The 19913-nt window shown below is 30.8% G+C and overlaps 2 protein-coding genes across 4 annotated transcripts in view; one reads left to right on the forward strand and one right to left on the reverse strand.

The window, feature by feature from the left end:
• Positions 1 to 11771, forward strand: part of LOC111064043 (sodium-dependent neutral amino acid transporter B(0)AT1) — a 179684-nt gene extending 167913 nt beyond the window's left edge. For both annotated transcript variants that reach the window (XM_039442296.1, XM_039442295.1), the window contains one exon: positions 1 to 11771. Coding sequence is in view for 1 of the 2 variants with exons in the window: in XM_039442295.1 (XP_039298229.1) it covers positions 1 to 105 (105 nt within the window). In the remaining variant the exon portion in view is untranslated.
• LOC111064039 (cathepsin D) overlaps positions 11473 to 19913 on the reverse strand; it is a 20292-nt gene continuing 11851 nt past the window's right edge. Inside the window, exons 7-10 of one of the 2 annotated variants that reach the window (XR_005573116.1) lie at positions 18795 to 18960; positions 17141 to 17233; positions 12743 to 14034; positions 11473 to 12691 (exon numbers count right to left, since the gene is read on the reverse strand). Coding sequence is in view for 1 of the 2 variants with exons in the window: in XM_039442298.1 (XP_039298232.1) it covers positions 13882 to 14034; positions 17141 to 17233; positions 18795 to 18960 (412 nt within the window). In the remaining variant the exon portion in view is untranslated. Of the gene's footprint in view, positions 14035 to 17140; positions 17234 to 18794; positions 18961 to 19913 lie in introns of both variants that reach the window. The other variant, XM_039442298.1, reaches the window with a different exon arrangement.

Below are 19913 nucleotides of genomic sequence, written 5' to 3' on the forward strand. Positions count from 1 at the left end.
CTGGATGAATACCACGACGACTCGGAGGACGAGGATGAAGAGGATTGCCCGCCATCGCGTCAACGTTTAGGAAAGACATTCAAGATGGAGGTTATGGACTTCTAGCGACCTGGTCGTCAGAGCGAATGCGATCGCCGACAAGAACGCGAATGCCGCGTCTGAACAAGAAGATAACAGTCATCCGGAGCTGCAGACATCACATTAGATCCGGCACGACTCGACTCGACCGCACAGCTAGAAGCCAATACTTGCTTTCCACTTACATACTTCAACTTCTCCCAAATCAACCAGGGTAAACACTAAACAGGCACGAGGTTCTTTGTGAATGAGTGATGATCATCCATCCTTTCTCCCTACTGGAGAGTACTCAATTTCCAAGGCTCAAATATGGACAGTATTACCAGCTCCACCTCGGAGTTCAATAATATTTAATTACTACATAAAAGTCTGGATATCAATGTGGTAGTAGTAAGTTGATAGCCGATTGAGTATTGTCGTAGATTTCCCCATATACTGTAACTCTCTTCTCCCCAGCATTGAGTTGAAATAACTCTCTCAATAATATTCAATTACTACATGAAAGTCTGGATATTTATGTGGTACCTAGTATTAGGCTGATAACCGACTCAAAAGATTGAGTATTGTCGTAGATTTCCCCATATCCTGTAACTCTACTTTGCCCAGCATTTCAAATATTTCTGAAACCTCTTAGTTAACTTTGATCCAAATTGCAAATAATCATACACATTTAATCATTTTGCTTGACATCTTTGGTGTATGTGTAGCTCTTACTCGTATAATATTGTATTTTCATTGTACTCGTTGGTATAGAATTGTTAACAGATAAGATTGATCTTACTTGGATAAAGTTATTGATCCAAAAGCTTGAATTTCGAGTTATATTAATTATTGATGAATTTCAATTTCACTATCCTCAATTCTTCTAATCATAATTGAACAAAACTCTTAAGAATTCTCTGTTCAAGTGAAGTTACTCTACTAGAGTGAAAAATAGGTACTAATACCATTAGTTATAACTTTATTATTGGTCCTAAAAAGAATTTTTTTATTTAATTGGAATAAGATATGATGTACATGTTTTTTGACATTGATTGTACTTATACTGCATTACAGGCTTTAAAATGAAACATTCTTTGTACTCAAAATTGCAAAAGTCTGTGAGAGATTATTGCCCATACTATTCACTTATCAATTCCGAATTCTTCAAGATTCAATAGATGTCTATTCTTCCACAAGCCGCAATCTCAAATTAATTTTAATCAAATTAAAATTGGATTTGACTTCTTTCTTGATCCAACAAAATGGATAGAAAAACCCTTCATCGAAATTCTCTTCATAAATATAAATTTGAGAATTCTATGCAGATAATAAATTTATTATTTCCGTTTTATGTTATTATGAGTGTGTTGAAAGATAGCCTATTATTCCATGGAGAAAGAGTACTCTCAATTTCTGATATTATACTTTAAGAATAGTCAACATGTACGAGATCAGAGTCTATGAATTATTGTATGGATGTAGTTGATGTTGAAACTTTCTTTATACTTCCAAATATAAATATAACTTTTTTAGAAGTTGTAGGTTTATGTAGAATTAACAATAACCATGTCCATGGTCACTTGAATTAAGTAAATTGTGCTAAATTTTATAACTTTTCTGCAAACAACTGATTATCATTTTTACCTTCAGCCTGTATTCAATTTTTGATTGTTATCTGAAATTCTTGACAACATTTTTTAACAACTGGATAAACCAATTACTAATATTGTAGATGGACTACAGTTAATTTCAAATCTTCACTCCATCCTGTATTATAAAATACTTGAAGCTTTATCGTATTCTACAAGTGTCCTTGCTTGAAGCAAAATCAATGAAAATCAGTTGAATCAATGAACTGATTAGACTGATGACAATTTGTCGTTGAAGATAATCAGATAATGCTTCGAGTGGTGGCTTGGGTGTTCTTTTTCAAATCTCCAACATCTATAGACATTATTTTTCATGAGTTCATTCAAGAAAACAGTGCAATAGTCTCCAATTATTAACATCATATACTATTATAACAATTGTTTTCTTCAGCCAAGAACTTTTCCCTTGTACTTTATATAATTTAACAACCGAGCTCTTCATACGTCCAAATTTCCACTCTTTACAATCTAACTTGAAAAAATGAATCAATAAATAACCACTCAAAGGTATCAACAGATTAGACAAGAAAACTTGAGAAAAAAAGAATAAATTTATACCGTATTTCACAAGAAAGTTTTTATTAATAGATTACCAGTATTTGGAGTACTTCCATTGACTAGATTTTTAAAAAAATTACAGAATTAGACATGGAGAGGCGATTCCGTTTATTGTGAAATTTTATTTTCTCTAAAAAGAAATTCACAAGTTGACACCAATAAAATTGTCTAATTGAGACCACATTGGGCGTTTTTTCAGTCGGCACATGACATCACAGGAAGCTCTCCTATTGGCTGAAGAGGAAGCTCTCTCGAGACGCCAATTCAATCAGCCAATCGGAGAGCTTTCTGTCTTGTCGTGTCCGTCTGAAATGACACCTAATGTGGTCTCGTCCTTATTTAAGCACTCTTTGAGGCAAAATAATTATCTTGTTTTAGAATGATGATAATTATAATAATTTTATTTTTGTTCAATAATAGAACGTTTGTTATTTCGGATTCAGTACCTTCCTAGTATGGGATTGAATAGAAATAGATGTTTTAAGAGTTTGAAAAGACATCTGAATATAATCCTTCATCTCACCAGGACATCACTCTCAGCATTATCTCCTTATTAATCAAAGCAACTAAGAAATTAATCAACCCACACTTTAAACGGGATGTGATTATTGATATTGAAAACGAAAACTTGATAGACTATATGCTCGTTGATGTTCTTAATAATTTAGTAATGTATAACAGAGTTTTGAAGAAATATTGTTGATTAGTTTGTAAATGATTGAGTAGTCTTCATCTATCTTGGAACGTCGTTTGGAAGTTTAAGGACACACATGAAATACAATTTATTGATTCCGACAATATCTATTTTGGTCCATTGATGGATATTATATCTTGAATTTCCAGTATATCTATCTTCCATAGCAAACGAAATCGAAAATTGACAATTTTTCAAATTATTAATATTGCCTTGTCTTGATTTCTGAAAGGAACTTAATTTAGAAGATATTCGAAACTATATGAACTAGTACATAAAACATCCCCACCTCCCTACCAATCTGAAGTAAAAAATCAAAATTACTAGTTATTTTTGGTCGAATTTTCATTTTTTAATATAGTAACACATTTTGTGAGATAAATTCTGATAGTTGAGATACGTGTTATCAAGCTCTGAATATTTGTAGAATTAAAAATATCATCACTAAGTATTTCAGGTGTATCCATGAACGTTTCACTAATAAATATAAATATTGTTTGTTATAATAAATGTTTAGATGTCATTTTCCAGCAGCAGAGCTGTGATCACTCAGTGTTAAGATTTATATTAGACTAAATGTGATTATTTATTGTATATTCTATCGACTGTTTGCTTGTGTGTCTGTGTGTGTGCTTCAGTATAACATGTGCACATTTAAGATGAGTAGGCCTACCAAAAATGCTTATTCTTCTTCAAACAAGACCATTTTCAAAAAATGAACCTCTTCTCACACACTATAAAAATAGCTTATGATTTTCAGTCACAGCTGTATCGTTGTCTAATCCAAAGAATCTCAAATTATTATATTCCCAATAATTTGCTATCGATAGGCTAAGTATATCAACCAGTACTTTCAACACAATTTGTTTTGATGCATTAGAAAGGGCGGGCATCTACAAAACATTAAAAATCAATAATGAAGCATTATTTTTATAAAAGAATGATTTAAAATTAGGACTGATACTAATGCATTTTTATGTGTGAAATCGATCTATAGATTTGTTCGGTTTATTTTGGAAGCCCATCACTTTACAAAAATTATTCCAAGCCAAATTTTCAAACGAAAAATATGTCTTTTCAGACCCGAAATATCTACTTTTAGGTATTGAGGTTGTCGTTGGTTTTAGTTTTATCTGCAATTGAGTTACATGAGAAGCTTGCTAAAAATCTTAACTGATTCAATCTTGCAGACTGGTTAAAAAATTACAGTACATTTAATTTTCTTGTCAATAATTGAATTATAAATTATTTATTCGCTTTTTGACGATAATACATTATTGTGAAAATGTAGTCTTTAGCACTGTATGCATTCCACTTTGTTTCAAAAGACACACAGACACACATAATGTAGAAATGTAGAATTGTGGATTATAAATTAAAAGGTGTAAGAAAATGATGAGAAATTCCCAAACATGAGCAAAGTATCAATTGAAGACTCCCTTGCATACTATGGAAGAAGGAAATTCATAAAAGATGTCGATAAATTTTATTAAATCTGAGTATTGAACAACCTCTCAGTCTAATATGTTAGTGATACTTCATAATTATTGATAATATTAGTTTTATTATTCTGTAAAACTTAAAGTATTATACGGTATTTGAAAAAAAGCCAGTTACTTATTAGAAGGTATTTAGATTTTATCCAGCCGAAATAGTAAATTGAACGGTAATATATTAATGTATTATGTAAGTTATAAGCGTTCCAAATGCTTGTATATAGTTTTAATTAACTGTATTGTTTAATTAATTATCTTAGTTGGGTAGTTATAGATGGAACTCTAGATGGTGTAAGATATAAGTGTAAAAATCTGAATTCTAGGATAAATGAAGGTACTCTTAGCCCTAGGAAGGTTATTGATAACGACTTGATGTACCGTACGATACATTATTGTACTCTGTGATTCCTTCTTCTTTATCAAATCATTAAATGACAAATTTTGTTGTTCCTTTTACGGTATATGCAACTCTGTTGGTTGGAAAATTCTATACAATATTTGTTGATTTTCAATAAGGATAGATGTGAACCTTTACTTATTGAAAGAAGTTTTTAGAAATCTACCGTATGTGTTTAGAGCTTGGAAAAAATTCTTAAATTTGTTATTCTGTTAAACACACTGCAAGATTCACTGTAACATGATATAGAACACTCACTCATCGATAACAAAATTTGATATTACCCATGATGGTTCAAATCTTAAATGACATTATTTTCATACAAATTAAGAACAATTTTGATAACCTATGGACTTGCTATTGGACCTTTTTTGATACTTTTTCCAGATGATCACAACATAGAATGCTAATTCAATACGTTTATATTTGTAAGTTTAAATCAGGATACGGTAGGCCTACTTATTTTGTTCTTATATTCTATTTATTCTTATCCTTTTGGCTCATTTAATCTGGTTTCTGTGATTCTATCCACTCTGTTTTATCAGTGTGAAAAATGATTTTCTGGTTATAACTGAAAATTCCTTGATCAATTACGATTAACATGAACTATGTTATCATTGTACTTTTTAGAAATCAATGAAATTGTTAATACCGTACCTCGTTTTAACAGCATAAATACAATTTTAATAAAGGTTTGCACGTCAACGAGTGAATACGGTACATATTTATCTTGACCATAGCCATATATCTTGTCTATCGTGTTACATGTTTCTTGCAGCTCATTTCTTATTAAAAAAACCTACTTGATTTTCTAATAACGGGTTCAACTGCTATCTTGATGTTTAGAAAGCCTATTTGCCGCGAAACATGATAAAAACCTTAGTGGTACTTTTCAAATGAAATGATAATGTCCTTTTTATTGCAATTGCAATGCTATTATTATTATTATTATTCATCGATGATTGATTGTAAGTTAGTGTTCATGAGATTAGACTCGTTGGATTAGGTCAGTTACGTTAGAAACTGTAATAATAAATTATAATATATATATATTATAGTGAAAGTGAATAATACCAAAAGAGAAACTATTTTTAGTGACATATTTTTGAAAGATGTTTTAATTTTTCTAGGCAAAAGAGAATATTTAACTCTTGTAAATAGATGGTTCGTAAAAATCTATGGTGTGGATCGCATGTATAATGCTTAGACAAAAGTTGAAGAATTTCGTCTAACATTTAATCGATATGTTTGGAGATGATTAAATATTGTAATAGATTGCCTATTTGCGACATCTATGGTTACCTTGATTAGTTACTCAATATCTCCAAGAGAGTGTTATTAGTTGTTACGGCAAATATCTTCCTCAAAGGAAGTAAAATTAAACATTATAGCTTCTATTATAATTATTTTGGTGGAGATAGCTTTTTGTGATATTATGTCAACTAAGAGTTGTGTTGAATGTATATTTTGAGTGGAAGTTGCAGATTGAAATCAATGTTTAAAAAATTATGGAGTTGGTAATTTGAGTACACTCGATAATAATATTCGTTTTTATATTTTTAAAGATTTTTTACTCTTCCAAATTGATTTAATTGGAGTTTGAAATATTTTAGATGTTCAACTCCAGATCTTAATCCATGTGAGTAGGTAGATTTGCTTAAATGTCGAAAATATTGGAGTTTGAAAAAATAGTGTTATGGAAAGTAGTCAAGATATATGTTGTTGTGGTGTCAGGAGAGAAATATTATGGAGTAGATAAAAACACATTGGCATTTTAATCAAAATATCCAGATATTGTTAAAATGTGACAAGGTTAATCAGTGTATTTTATTACCCACCTCTGAAAATATTATAAACAATCTCTGTTTTGACAGGATCAAACATAATTTTTCTATTAGCTATCTTACTTCATATCTCACATCACATATTATTGAAATGATTTAATAGAATCCATTTTACTCACGTATTCATCGACAAAAGAGGAAGCAATCTCTATTATTAACATATAAGTTGAATATAATTTAACACCAAAAAAGTGTCAAAATTGGCGTTCTCACTTAGAAAAAATATTGAAACCTTCTCTATAATAGGGTGATCTTGGTATATTGATAACACTCTGAAAATTAACTAAATAGCCATAACCATTATCCAAATTTTATCATTTTCGCACTTGAAGTGAGTGAATAAGGTATGCTATTTCGTTTCATGTTATGAATAATTCTTAAGAAACTAATTTTGAAATAGAAAAGTGACCAAATTACACTTTTTTGTAGGTAATGTAGTGTTTATTTCTATTTTTGTCCGATATAAACCCCTAAATAAAATAATTTAGCGATGTTATTTGATGATTTTTTATGTAACAACGCATCAAATAAATAGTTGATGTCTGTTTGCTCTTTCTAGAAGATTGAATTATATATTCATGTACGATACCCAATACAATTTATGAATGATCAGATAAAATAATTCATCAATATATTGTATTATTACGTCTTCGTGAATTATTAAAGTAGTAATATCAGTGCAAAAGCACTAGTGAAATTCTCAAATTATTTTTTAACACATTTTTTCAATAACCAATGGCACAGGATATTAATCATACTTATGTAATATATAATTGTTCATGTATTTTAAGGTTGCACTGTATGCTTAAGATAAATTTGAATATTTTCCAGAGATAGACCTTTGTTTGTAATATACCATTTTCAGATATTTGAGCACATTATAACCATCAAAGATGAATTGCATGCAGGGAGAACAGTTTTTCAAAGACTCATTATTAGCCAAAACGTGATTTAAGTTTCACTAATAACTGTTCTCGTTCATTATTACTGTAGATACCAAGCATTCACATCTAAGACTCTTGGCAGATTCTCTTCGAGTCAATCTTAAATTTTATTACAATTTAGCAAGGGTTTTGTTTCAAGTAATAACATGGCCGAAAGTTTGTTTGAAGCGAAGAATTTCTATTAATATTGTATGGATTTTTTGTATTATTCAACATGGTTGAAGTTTGCACAGTTTGAATCATTTCTTACTCGAGAAGACAAAACTTTCTATGAATTCTGAATGTCTGAGAAAAAAGAAGGATGTCATTTGTTTAAATAATGACAATAAATAATGTTAATGAATAGTTATATGATATATTGCTATTAAATAATAAGTTGTTAATCTTATAAGGCTGTGTGTCTGTTATGCAGAGTGCGGTTCGATCCTGTAAAGTCAAACTTAAGTAACTATTCATGATTCAATGGAGTAGAAAATATTATTACCGTCATATTCGTATTATTAATGGATGTATTTTCTTGATTTATTTTTCAACTGTCTATGTATTACTCTATAAAAAATAATTCAAATGTTTGGGAGATTTTTAATGGGAGCATATATAATAATATATGTGGGTTGAATAACGGTCAGGAGAGATAATGAGATAGGTTGATGTGAACGAATTTACTTAGAGTAGAAAATTATTATAATCATAATCATATTATTAATGGATGTGTGTTCTTGGTTCATTTTCTAACTGTCTATGTATTAATCTATTAAGAAATATTCAAGTGTTGGGTTGGTTTTAAAGGGTGCAAATTGTGGTTTGAATAACGGTCAGGGCAAATAATGAGATTGTTTGATGTGAACGTATATATAAATGGAAATATATTTATGATTCAATAGAGTAGAGAATGATTATTATCATCTTAATCATATTATTGATGAATAATATAATTCAATCAACTATTGGTATATGTTCTTGTTTCATTTTTCAACTGTATATGTATTACGATATTGGAAATTATTCAAATAATGGGATGGATATAATGGGTGCATATATAATAATATATGTTGTTCGAATAACGGTCAGGGTAAATAATGAGATAGGTTGATGTGAAAGAATATAATATAAATGAAAATATATGTGTTTCATCTGACTACCATTTTATTTATGTCCATGCAAAACAAGTTTTATTCTCTTTTGAAACATACCGCACTGTTTTTTACAGGATGTGTCAGGTAAGATATAACATGTTATTGCTCTTTAGCATAGAATTCATGACATTCTTTCAGTTATGCAGTGAATATTCTGTACGGTACTGAAATATTAAGAACTTCAAGGTGAATATTCTATACTGCATTGCACTATTGAGGACTGCAAGTTGACTGAAAGTTATGCACTAATGTCAGTTCAAATCATGACAAACATTTTATCCCACTACTAACGCACAAGCCAATATTCACATGAGAGCATCATCACCCCGTAAAAAATAAAAAATACCATACCTTATACAACTTTCTCAATCAAAGGTTCTCTCATACAATCTGAAATGGGGAAGAACGTGCGATATCACTTACTAGATTGCTTAAAAATTTCAAGGGAGACCAAATAAAATAATATATAAAATCGTAACTGTGTAATAATTACAAGTACTAAATTGCGAGTAGTCTATATATAGCATGACAATTTTAAAGAAATTTTTAAGTTTAAAAGAAGTTTTTTGAGATGAATATTATTATTTATTACAAAAAATAATCTTACTACAAAATTTGTTCCTATAAAGTTATAAACGAATGTTGAATATTTTGCCTGTCATCACATGTACAGCTTTGATGGAGACAGGATAAAAATAGCAAATTATTGTTGTTCTGAGTTTTAAAAAGAGAACATTTGAGTAATTGATGCCTACATCACAGAATATAAGAGCATTTTTTCAAGTGATTTCATAAATCAAAGGTGAAAAATAATAACAGTATCATTGATAAGTTTGAACTAGTAAAATTATTCACATTAATGTACTTGTAATAACAAAGGGAGTTTTTTTATGAATTTGCAATACTAAACTTTTGAGATGGAATTAGAGAAAGATTGAAATAAATGTTGAAAGTTCTTTTTCTGTGAAATAGATAATATTATCATTATAGGGTGGAGTTTCGTTCAGGTGTGAGAGAAGTTTGATAGGAGAGAGAGAGTAAACAATGTGCTGAATATACAAAAACAGATAAGTTTTGGCATCTTTTTCATTTCAACTCTTCCAGAATATTTCATATAAATATAAACAAGTTAAAAGTTTGGCAGAAGTAGTGGGAAGAAATGCAGGATAACAAACAGAATGAAATAGCAATAAGTTAGGTTAGACAAAAGGAAATAAAGATAAGTTAGGCTAGATGACTTCACAACCAGAAGTTAGGTTAGATGACGTCACAAGCAAAAGCTAGGTTAGGTTAGATCATAGTTATAATTTAGGTTAGGTTACGTCACAGCTAAAAAATAGGTTGGATGACGTCACAACTGGAAGCTAGGTTAGGTCAGGCTTTAAATTTAGGTTAGGTCATTAGTGGGATTGAGGTTAGGTTAGGTCATGTCTGAAAGTTAGGTTAGGTTGCCCCAGGAATTGCTGCCCCAGTATTGCCAAACTGTTTTCAAACAGTCTTACCAAACTGTTTTCAAATAGATTCTTGATACATAATGTTTTTTTCAATCCACATAATTAAATGCTTCATAAGGGAAGACATTCAAATAGAAAGCAAAAGTATTTGCTTTTATTTGTTATAAATCAAGTCAATGACAATGTGCAACACCAGCACAAAACATTGTTGCCACAACATGAGTGTCATTATTCCTTCACAGAAAGTATTTTGTTTCTATATTATATTAATTAGCCAAAAAGAGCATGGATAATCAACAGCAAATAATTTTACCAAAAAAAAGAGCTTGAGAATGATCAAGATCATAGAAGGTAGGGTAGTCCAGTAGCATCATAGTAATTTCGATGACTTCATCTCAGAAATCACTCTCAAGTTTACAACAGAAACTAGTATTTTTCATGGTATGTTGCTAACCATACACATGACATTGATGTCGTTACAATTTTTCATGAGCAATAAGGGTTCAATAGGAACAAAATGTCCGCTACACAACATGATAGGTAATAGTTACCAGAACCATGATACTGAATTTAATAATATGTGATAAACAAAATCTCAGACTTGAAAAGAGAATAAAGCTTAGGTCAGATGAAACAAGTAACTAATAAATACCGTACTGAATGTGATAAACAAAATCTCAGACTTGAAAAAAGAATAAAGCTTACATTTAGAATGGTGGTCAGATGAAACAAGTAGCTTTTAAATTTATAATAAATAACCAAGTAAAACAACCTTGGGATTTCTTGTACCAGTAGCAGTTTTTATCATTTTTTTTCAAAAACAATCATAATTAGATTGAATATTTTGCCAGCCAGGTTCAGTTTTGAGGACTGCAGAGTACACATTTGTAGTCTCATTATCATGCCAGTAAGACCATTGATATAATAAAATCAAAAAGCAATATTATTTGGAAGAGCCACTGGAAGTGAAGTGAACATTGTTTTGTAAAGGTGCATACAGATATAAGACTCATGCACCACAGGCACGCCCACCTCGCCCCCATCAGCTAATGCTATGCTTATTATATCTCACTTTTTCTGTACAAATACAGATATAATAAGCATAGAATCAGCTGATTAAAATCGAAATGTGTGTGTTCATGACGCTTAAACCTGTACACACCTTAAACCTTACCAAATTGTTCAGGGTTACTGGTAATATAACTTTGATGAGAATAGGATGGAAATTAACTAGTCTTTATTTTTCAATACAAAATAATTTATTGGTTTAAAATTCAATTCATATTGTTTTGTTCGTTAATAGTAGACTAGTTACTGAGTTTGACTACATCTTTGAATGCATTCTGTATAACTTGAACCTTGAATCAAGGTTGTACATGGAGTGTCTCACGATTTCATACAATTTATTCTGTAATGTACCCAATGAGTTGATGCATTTCTCTATAAAAACAAATTCCATGTTTCACACCAGATAATTTCTCATTGTAATAAGCTACTTTGAGACTCACAAATATTTCAGTTTTACTCAGTTGTAATCTTCTATCGTGGATGAATTCAAAACACACCAATCTAAACATTTCATTCTTCACAACTAACTATCAATTAGTTACTTCTCAGTATAAATTGATTGAAATAGTAATCAGCACCGTAGAGAAATATTTCTACAATACACAAGTTTATTGAAATGAATATTTTACCAGAAAAAAGAAACAGAATCAAAATCAGTGAGACACTCTGTACATAAGTTGAACAGTACATCAATATTCAAGATAGAGAAATGCTACAATTATTATCACTAATATAAATATATATGTGTATATAGTATGTAAAAATATGAAGGTTGAATAGACTATTATTGAAGAAATTATATTAACGTTGTCTTATTTATTTAATCCTCTCCCAATTTTTTAAGAATCTTTGATAAACTCGAATCATGCATTCATGAAGTAGGTAAGTATTAAAAACAGATAATATAGAAAATTTCAAAAGCAAGCAGTTTGTTCTCGATGAGAAAATGGTTGAGTATTTTTAATTTTCTACTTTTCACCTCCATGAGTCTTATTAAAACCTGCATATCAATCAATCAATCTCTTTATTCAAAACATACATCAAAATGTACATGAATGCGTCTTTCTTTATTACTTTCAACAAAATAATAAAATAAATACAAGTAAAAAACAAAATACATCAACAATAGGTAGTCTAAATACACAATGAGTTGGCACTATAAAATTCTTCATAACTGTATAATTCTAATTTCACGATATACTTTTTCAGTTTGTTTTCAAACCTTGTAATATCTTTTTCATGTTTAATACTAGTAGGAAGGTAAGTAATGAATTTGATGCCCATATAGGTTGGGCTTTGTTTGTTCTTCTCTTTACTATGTTCTTTGATAATAAAGTTGTTCCTATTTCTTGTATTATAGTCATGCACACTGGATTGCCTGGGGAATTTGTCTTCATTATTTTTACGTGTAATATTGTTTTATAAATATAAAGTCCATACACCGTCATTAATTCTAACTTTTTAAAAAATGTCCTGCGCGACTCTTGTCTATTTAAATTAAATATTTTTCTTACTGCTTCTTTTTGGAGTTTTAATATCCTATTCAAGTTAAATGCACTAGTCCCACCATAAATCTCAATGCCATATGAAATATGAGAGTGGACAGTGGCATATCGATTGTTCAGTTACCAATAAAAGCTAAAACTGTCCTGTAATTTGTGGTTGATTAGAATTAGTAGTTCGGATTGCAAGAAGATTGGAAGTAGTCAAATGTTATATTCCTGAATATCACCAGATACATTTTTCGTTTTGGAGGAGATCATTGGAGTGTAAAATTATAAATATAATAATAATTATGTACGGTAATAACCTGAGCTATAGGTGAAAGTCTGCTAGAAAACTCTATTTTGTAGTGTACACAGGAAAGCAAGCATAATAATGAAGCTAGTTTTACTGATTCTATACATCATTTTTGTAATTTGATCATCCAATTTAAAGTGGATTTCAAGAATCAAATCCTCATTTCAAAACAGGAATAGAGACGATAAAATAGCCTTATATTATTCAATACTTAATACCCAATATTAAAAACAGGAAATGCTCTTGTTATTTATAATTTTTCTTTTTCACTCTTACAATCATAATATGAAATGCACCCATCAAAAAGGAAGACTATAAAAAATAAAACTGGAATTGTATCTAAAAACCTATGTCATGATCAACTAAATCAGATTTACTGGAAAAAATTTCTTCAAGTATACCTAACTTGAGTTTTTTAAAGTTATTCCATAATAATAGAAATTAAGTATTTTAGAAATCATTTTTGTAAACTTAGTAACTAGTTAGTTTGGACTTGACAAATAATTAATACAGTACCTACTGTAGTTTGTTTACCTTTGCAGATTAGGTTCCCAACTAAAGCAAAATTTTAAAAAATATTCACATAAAGAGTACAAAAATTAAGTACAGTAAAATATATAGACTTGTTAGTTTGGACTCTCGGCAAATATTTTATACAGTACCTACTGTAGTTTGATTATCTTTGCAGATTAGGTTCCCAACTATAGCAGAAGTTGAAAAATATTCACCTCAAGAGTAAAAAAATTATGTAAGATATAATAATTTTATGAAGCTGGTAACTTTAGTATTTACTCTTGGCAAGTCCAACCTGTCTCTTGTCCAAATCAAATACTGAGTAATGTCGGTATAAGAAAGTGCTACCAATAGCCCAGGTGTTGGGGAGCTGCGAAGCTTCAAAGGCAGTCACACAGAAGCTCTGTTGACCCACCTTCAGCTGCAACAAATTAGAACAAAATTTTACACTTCAAAAGTAGGCTGGTCGAGTGGCTCTTTGTCATCGGCTGGATTGGAACTGAGCAACTACTACATGTACCTTGAGGTGCGTACAGATATACGCGCCGCGAACATGAGCAATTCAAGATCAAATTCAAATTTATTTCTCAAAAAACATACACAATTATAATAATATAATATTTTAACATCTGAAAATAATACAAGAGAATTACTATTAAATATATAAAATTATCCCAAAACTGCAGTATATTTGTTTATGTCCATCTATGTTTAAGAAGTAGCCTACAAGGTAAAACCTGTGCGTAGACCTAAGTTGCAGTAATATATTTATTCAATATAAACTAAGAAATTAAACCAAAATAAGAACAAAGATTAGTGGAATTTACACAAAATATAATTTTGTAGATTAGTAGATGATGAAATCAGATAAAAGTTAGTAAAACACAATAATTATTATTCTATGATAATAAAAACAAAACATAAAACAAGAAACAGTTGGTGCCTAGAAGATTTTTTCTTCAGTTTTATTTGATCTTATCCATTCCTCAATCTCGCAATTTAGTTTTTGCTCCGGCTTGTATTGGCAACAAAATGAGTGGGAACAAGATTTATTATCCTCTGTAATAAGTAAGTGAATTGTCTTCTACATACATTCAAATCCATCCTGTCTTGATGGAATGTTTCTCTAGTAGGACGTAAATTTAAATTCAAGTTTCTTTCACGAAGAAGAAATTTATTTTTATTCTTCTTAATATATATTATCAAGTTTTTCAAGTACAGCTGTCGAACAATTAGTACTTTGAATTCATTGAAAAGATCGCTTGTAGGATAAAGTCTGGGTTTGCCTAGAATTGTTTTAATAATATATTTTTGAATTATGAAAAGTTCTTCAAAATGTGTGTACAAGGCACCACCTCAAGCTCTTATTCCATATTGTAAAACAGCTTGTGCATAAGAGAAGTAGATTAATCGAGCTATTTTCAAGTTATTTAGTTCTCTAATTTGATGAAATTTATATATTAGAAATTTCATTTTTAAACACTGCTGTTTATATGAATGTTCCATCTCAGATATGGATCCAACAGTATTCCCAGGTATTTTACTTGGTCCTTTTTTCGAATTTCAGGACAGAAGCAGTAATTTGTTGATTGTTGACAATTGCAGTTTACTCGGTGTATTTCAATACTTTCTATTCCATGAGGTTGTGTTTGGGCATTCACTTTTAATCAGCTGATTATAACTGTATTTATACAGAAACGGTAAGATACAGATATAAAAAGCTTGGCATCAGCTGATTAGAAGTGAATTGCTCATGTTCGCGGCGCGTAAATGTGTACGCACCTTTACACTTGGCATAACAACTCAATTTAACTAAAATGAAACTTTTTTGATGCATTGCTGGTCTTAGTGCCGGTTGCACAAAAGCCGGTTAAATTTTAATCGAGATTAATTACATGAGAACCAATCAGAGAAGCCGTCTTATCAAAAAGGCCTTCTGTGATTGGTTCTCTTGAAATTAATCACGGTTAAAATTCAACCGGCTTTTGTGCAACCAGGGCTTAGGTTCCCTTGCTCTCCCATATGCCAAACTCTGCTCTGCTAATGATGATTTATGTTTTGAATAAACTATATAAACATCTTTTAAATTCATTATGCTCTGCTAATGATAATTTATGTTTTGAATAAACTATATAAACATCTTTTAAATTCATTTATGCTCTGCTAATGATAATTTATGTTTTGAATAAACTATATAAACATCTTTTAAATTCATTTATGCTCTGCTAATGATAATTTATGTTTTGAATAAACTATATATAAACATCTGTTAAATTTATTTAGGTAGCACTAGCAGGTAACCCGTGCTCGGCAAGGGTCAATTAAAAACTTGACCTACTGAAGCCTTGAAGATTCTAAAATAGGCCTATAACCATCCTCGGTAAATTGAGTATCAATATGCAAAATTTCAAATTAATCAGTCTAGTAGGTCAGAAGTGAAGATGCGTCATTCGTGAATTTCCTATCCCCTACATTTATAAGCCGATTATTTCATTTATTATACTATAGATAACACATAAGTTCATAGAACATATAGCACATGGATAAAGATACATAATCTAGAAAATCACTTCACTTGTATTGAAATTATTCAAAACAATATAAAAACATTAAGTACCCTTTCATAACAGCTTGTAACAGCTGTGCCTAGTTGAAAGTTGTGTGTATATTTTTGGCTTCAAAATTTTCTGAAATAACTTAATTTATTCAAAGTGCGGTGATATTGAGTGCAAAATTCAACTATAATTTGGTATTTTAATCATTCTAAATTCAAAATTTCTAGCTGATATATATTCTTGGACAGAACTTTGAACTTTAAATTTCCTCAGTAAGAACATAACCTATTTTTTCGGACATTTCATCATTTATAAAAATTTGGGAACAGAATAGTTTTGGGCTATGCCTGTTGTTCTATCCCGATCATATTCATATGATTTGTATATTATATCAACGAATAAATAAATAAATAACATTTCAAACAATATAATCTAATTTCCATGCAAAACTCTCCCCTATCCACAGTAAATTAACATCAATGAATCATTACCGATTTGAAATTAATTTATCATATTAATAACGAAATTCATGTAATTTTACCTAGCTGTGTGATTAATTTGGAAAATAAATTGATTTGATGTGACAATGCGATACAGCATTCGGTGATGATTTTTGAAACGTTCTTAGTCATGCATACTTCAAAGTATAATAGAAACACAATAAAAGCACGAATTAAGTACCCATTACTTTATCGTATGGTGATGAAATTAAATGGTGTTGAAAATACAGTTGAGAAGATTAAGTTGTGGAATCTATTCAGGTGAGAATAATCATGATACTTTTCTTATAGTATTATTATGAATATATTCTATTGTGTTTCAATACTTTCAGTAGCCCTGAATATAAGATTGAGTATTCTTATTTATTTATTGATGATGAAAATAAGAACAAGAACACAATTCGTTGCGTTCTTTCTAGAATGTAATTAGTATAAAAATTGAAACTATATGTTGTAAAATAAGTCTACTTACATTACTAACGTATTCTTTTCCCTTAATACTGTGCTCGATTCCGTTGAAGAAGAAATGTATGCTTGGAAGCTGAGTTATGGTCTTGCAATCCACCTGAGAAAAGACAGTTGTGAAATTTTATTTGACAGTTGTGAAATTTATTCAGGTGAGAATAATTATAATACTTTTCTTATAGTATTATTATGAATAGATTGAATGCTGTTTGATTCCTGTAGAGCTCTGGAGATCTGAAGACAGCCAGTTATTTTTTATGATGAAATAGTGTTTTGGAATTATTCAGACGAGATGATGCGTCAAACATGTATTTCGCATCCCGTACATTTATTTATAAGTATATAACTCTTGTTTATAAGTTGTTTATAAATTTATAAGTCTATAGTATAGTATAGATATAGATAGAATGAAACCGTTGAATACACTATTTTATCTTCGGCCACTCTTAAGCAAAGTATAACCAACTGGAAGCATGACAAATTTGAAAACTTGACAAACTGAAAAGTAGGCCTACTGAAATCTTGAAGAATTTAAAATAGGCCTATAACCATCCTCGGTAAGTTAAGAACCTATATGCAAAATTTCAAGTAAATCAGTTGAGTAGTTGAGACGTGATGATGCTTCGTGTATTTCCTATCCCGCACAATTGTACAAGGTGCGCCAGAGAAACTTACTTATTTGAAAGGTCAATAAAAGCAAAACTACTTCAGTTATTGTTTCAATTTTTCTATATGAGAATAAAATTTCCTAATTTTTTTTCGTGCAGTCTTGAAAATGACATCAGATCAATGGCGACCCCCATTGTGCATACACTGATGAACTCGATTTTTGAAATTTGTTTACACTCGTTGCAGTATATCAATCGGTATGTTGGCAATGGCGTCAATCGGTATGTTGGCAATGGCGTCGCGAATGTTGTTCTTGAAGTGTGCTGTGATCCGTGGTCGATCGACATCAACCAGGGATTTCAAATAACCCTATAAAAAATCACATTGAGGAAACGCATGTGGAAATGAGCTTCGTTACTGAAAAATAAATGATCGCGTCTTCAGGCAGGTTGTCAATCAGCATATCACATGCATTTTGGCCGGCAAAAAAATCGCGTTCAGTCAATTCTTGAACAACAGCCAATTTATAGGGATGAAATTGAAGCTCTTCATGGAAAATTCGTCGAACAGTGGAGTCAGAAATTGTCATAGCATCTGCGTGTTTGCGAGCCGAACGCCGGGGAGAACGCACAATTGACTGCCTCACTCTTTCGATATTTTCTGGAGTTCTGGTGGTTCGTTGACACTTCCACACTCCCGAAATGAGTTAACCCACAACAGAGTCGAATTACGGCCAGAAACGAGTCTATGAGGAGGAATTTCAAATCGAGCGCGGAAGGCACATTACATAGTAACAACAAGTGATCGACCATTAGAAAAGAAGCTAAGGCCCGCTGCTCTCTAGACCAGAGCATGATAGCTACTTACTTGAGGGAGGACAAATTTGAGAACTTCCCCCTCCAGATGTGACCCCTCCTGCCCCTCTACACAACCAACTCACCGCGCGGGAATTTTCTCAAATAAGTAGGCTAAGTTTCTCTGGCGCACTTTGTTTAAGCCAATTCTTTTCTTTATTTATGGTAGATGAACGGAAAATAAGGTAAGGTACTTACCGAAAATCGTCCAAGATTGGGAACTTCAGTAGCTTTGGTTATTTTATTGATGATTTTCAGATCATCTGATGGAGCACTTATTGTAGTTGTGCCAGTATCAAACAATGCTTTGCAGCCAGACGCACACAGAGTATTGTTTTTAGTCTTGCGTTCTTCAAGAATCACCCTGTTTGAAAACAAAAAAACAATACAATTCTACAAAATAAAGCAAAGTATATACAGAGTGATTTGTTAATCATGTTACCCGTATTTTATTGATTTATAAAACAGAAATACAGTTTTATAAAAAAGTGATAAAAATGTAGCCTACATTTGTTATAAGATTGAATGAACGTTAAGTGAGATGGAAATAAAAATAGAAATCTAACTAGGTACTCTTTTTTTTAATGTTTACTTACAATTAATTGTAAGAGAGTAACCCTAACGAAAAAAGACAATTTTGTGAGATATATGGCAGCTTTAGTGATAGGGGACCGCTGAAGGTTTAATTGTTGCAGTGCACACCAAGGCTGCTGCTAATGTCTGCCTCAATAATGCAACAGTCTTGATCCACTTAGTTGGTCCGTTCACATTCAAAAAATATGTAAAAAATTAGGCTCAGGGATTTTCGCGCTGAGACGACTAGCAAAAATTTCCAACTTAGAAACGTTAAAAGCAGTGTACTTTGCAATGATCCACTCCCACATTTCATATTGAATTGAAATATATGGAGGAACAAGCATCTTAAACTTAAATAAAATACTCCTATTACAAAAAGAAGCAATAAGAATAATTCTAAATCTTGATAGAGCAACCATGCAAGCCATTTTTCAGTGAGTTAAAGTTCATGACGGTGTACAGCCTGTACATTTATAGGACAATATTATATATAACGAATCTAGATTCCCACGGCAAGTAGATATACATAATTACAACACAAGAAATAAAAATAATTTTACAATAAAGAAACACAATAAGGAAAAATATAAACAAAGTCCAACGTACATGGGAATAAAATTTATTGGTTGTCTCCCAGGTTGCATAAGGCATGAACCTGATAGATCAAGGAATTGTTGAGAGCATATTTGATAGATTTAGAATTGTACAGTATAAACGAGTTTACTGTAAAAAAAATGAATT

This window comes from Nilaparvata lugens, chromosome X, assembly GCF_014356525.2.
Source record: "Nilaparvata lugens isolate BPH chromosome X, ASM1435652v1, whole genome shotgun sequence".
Classification (NCBI taxonomy): Eukaryota; Metazoa; Arthropoda; class Insecta; order Hemiptera; family Delphacidae; genus Nilaparvata; species Nilaparvata lugens.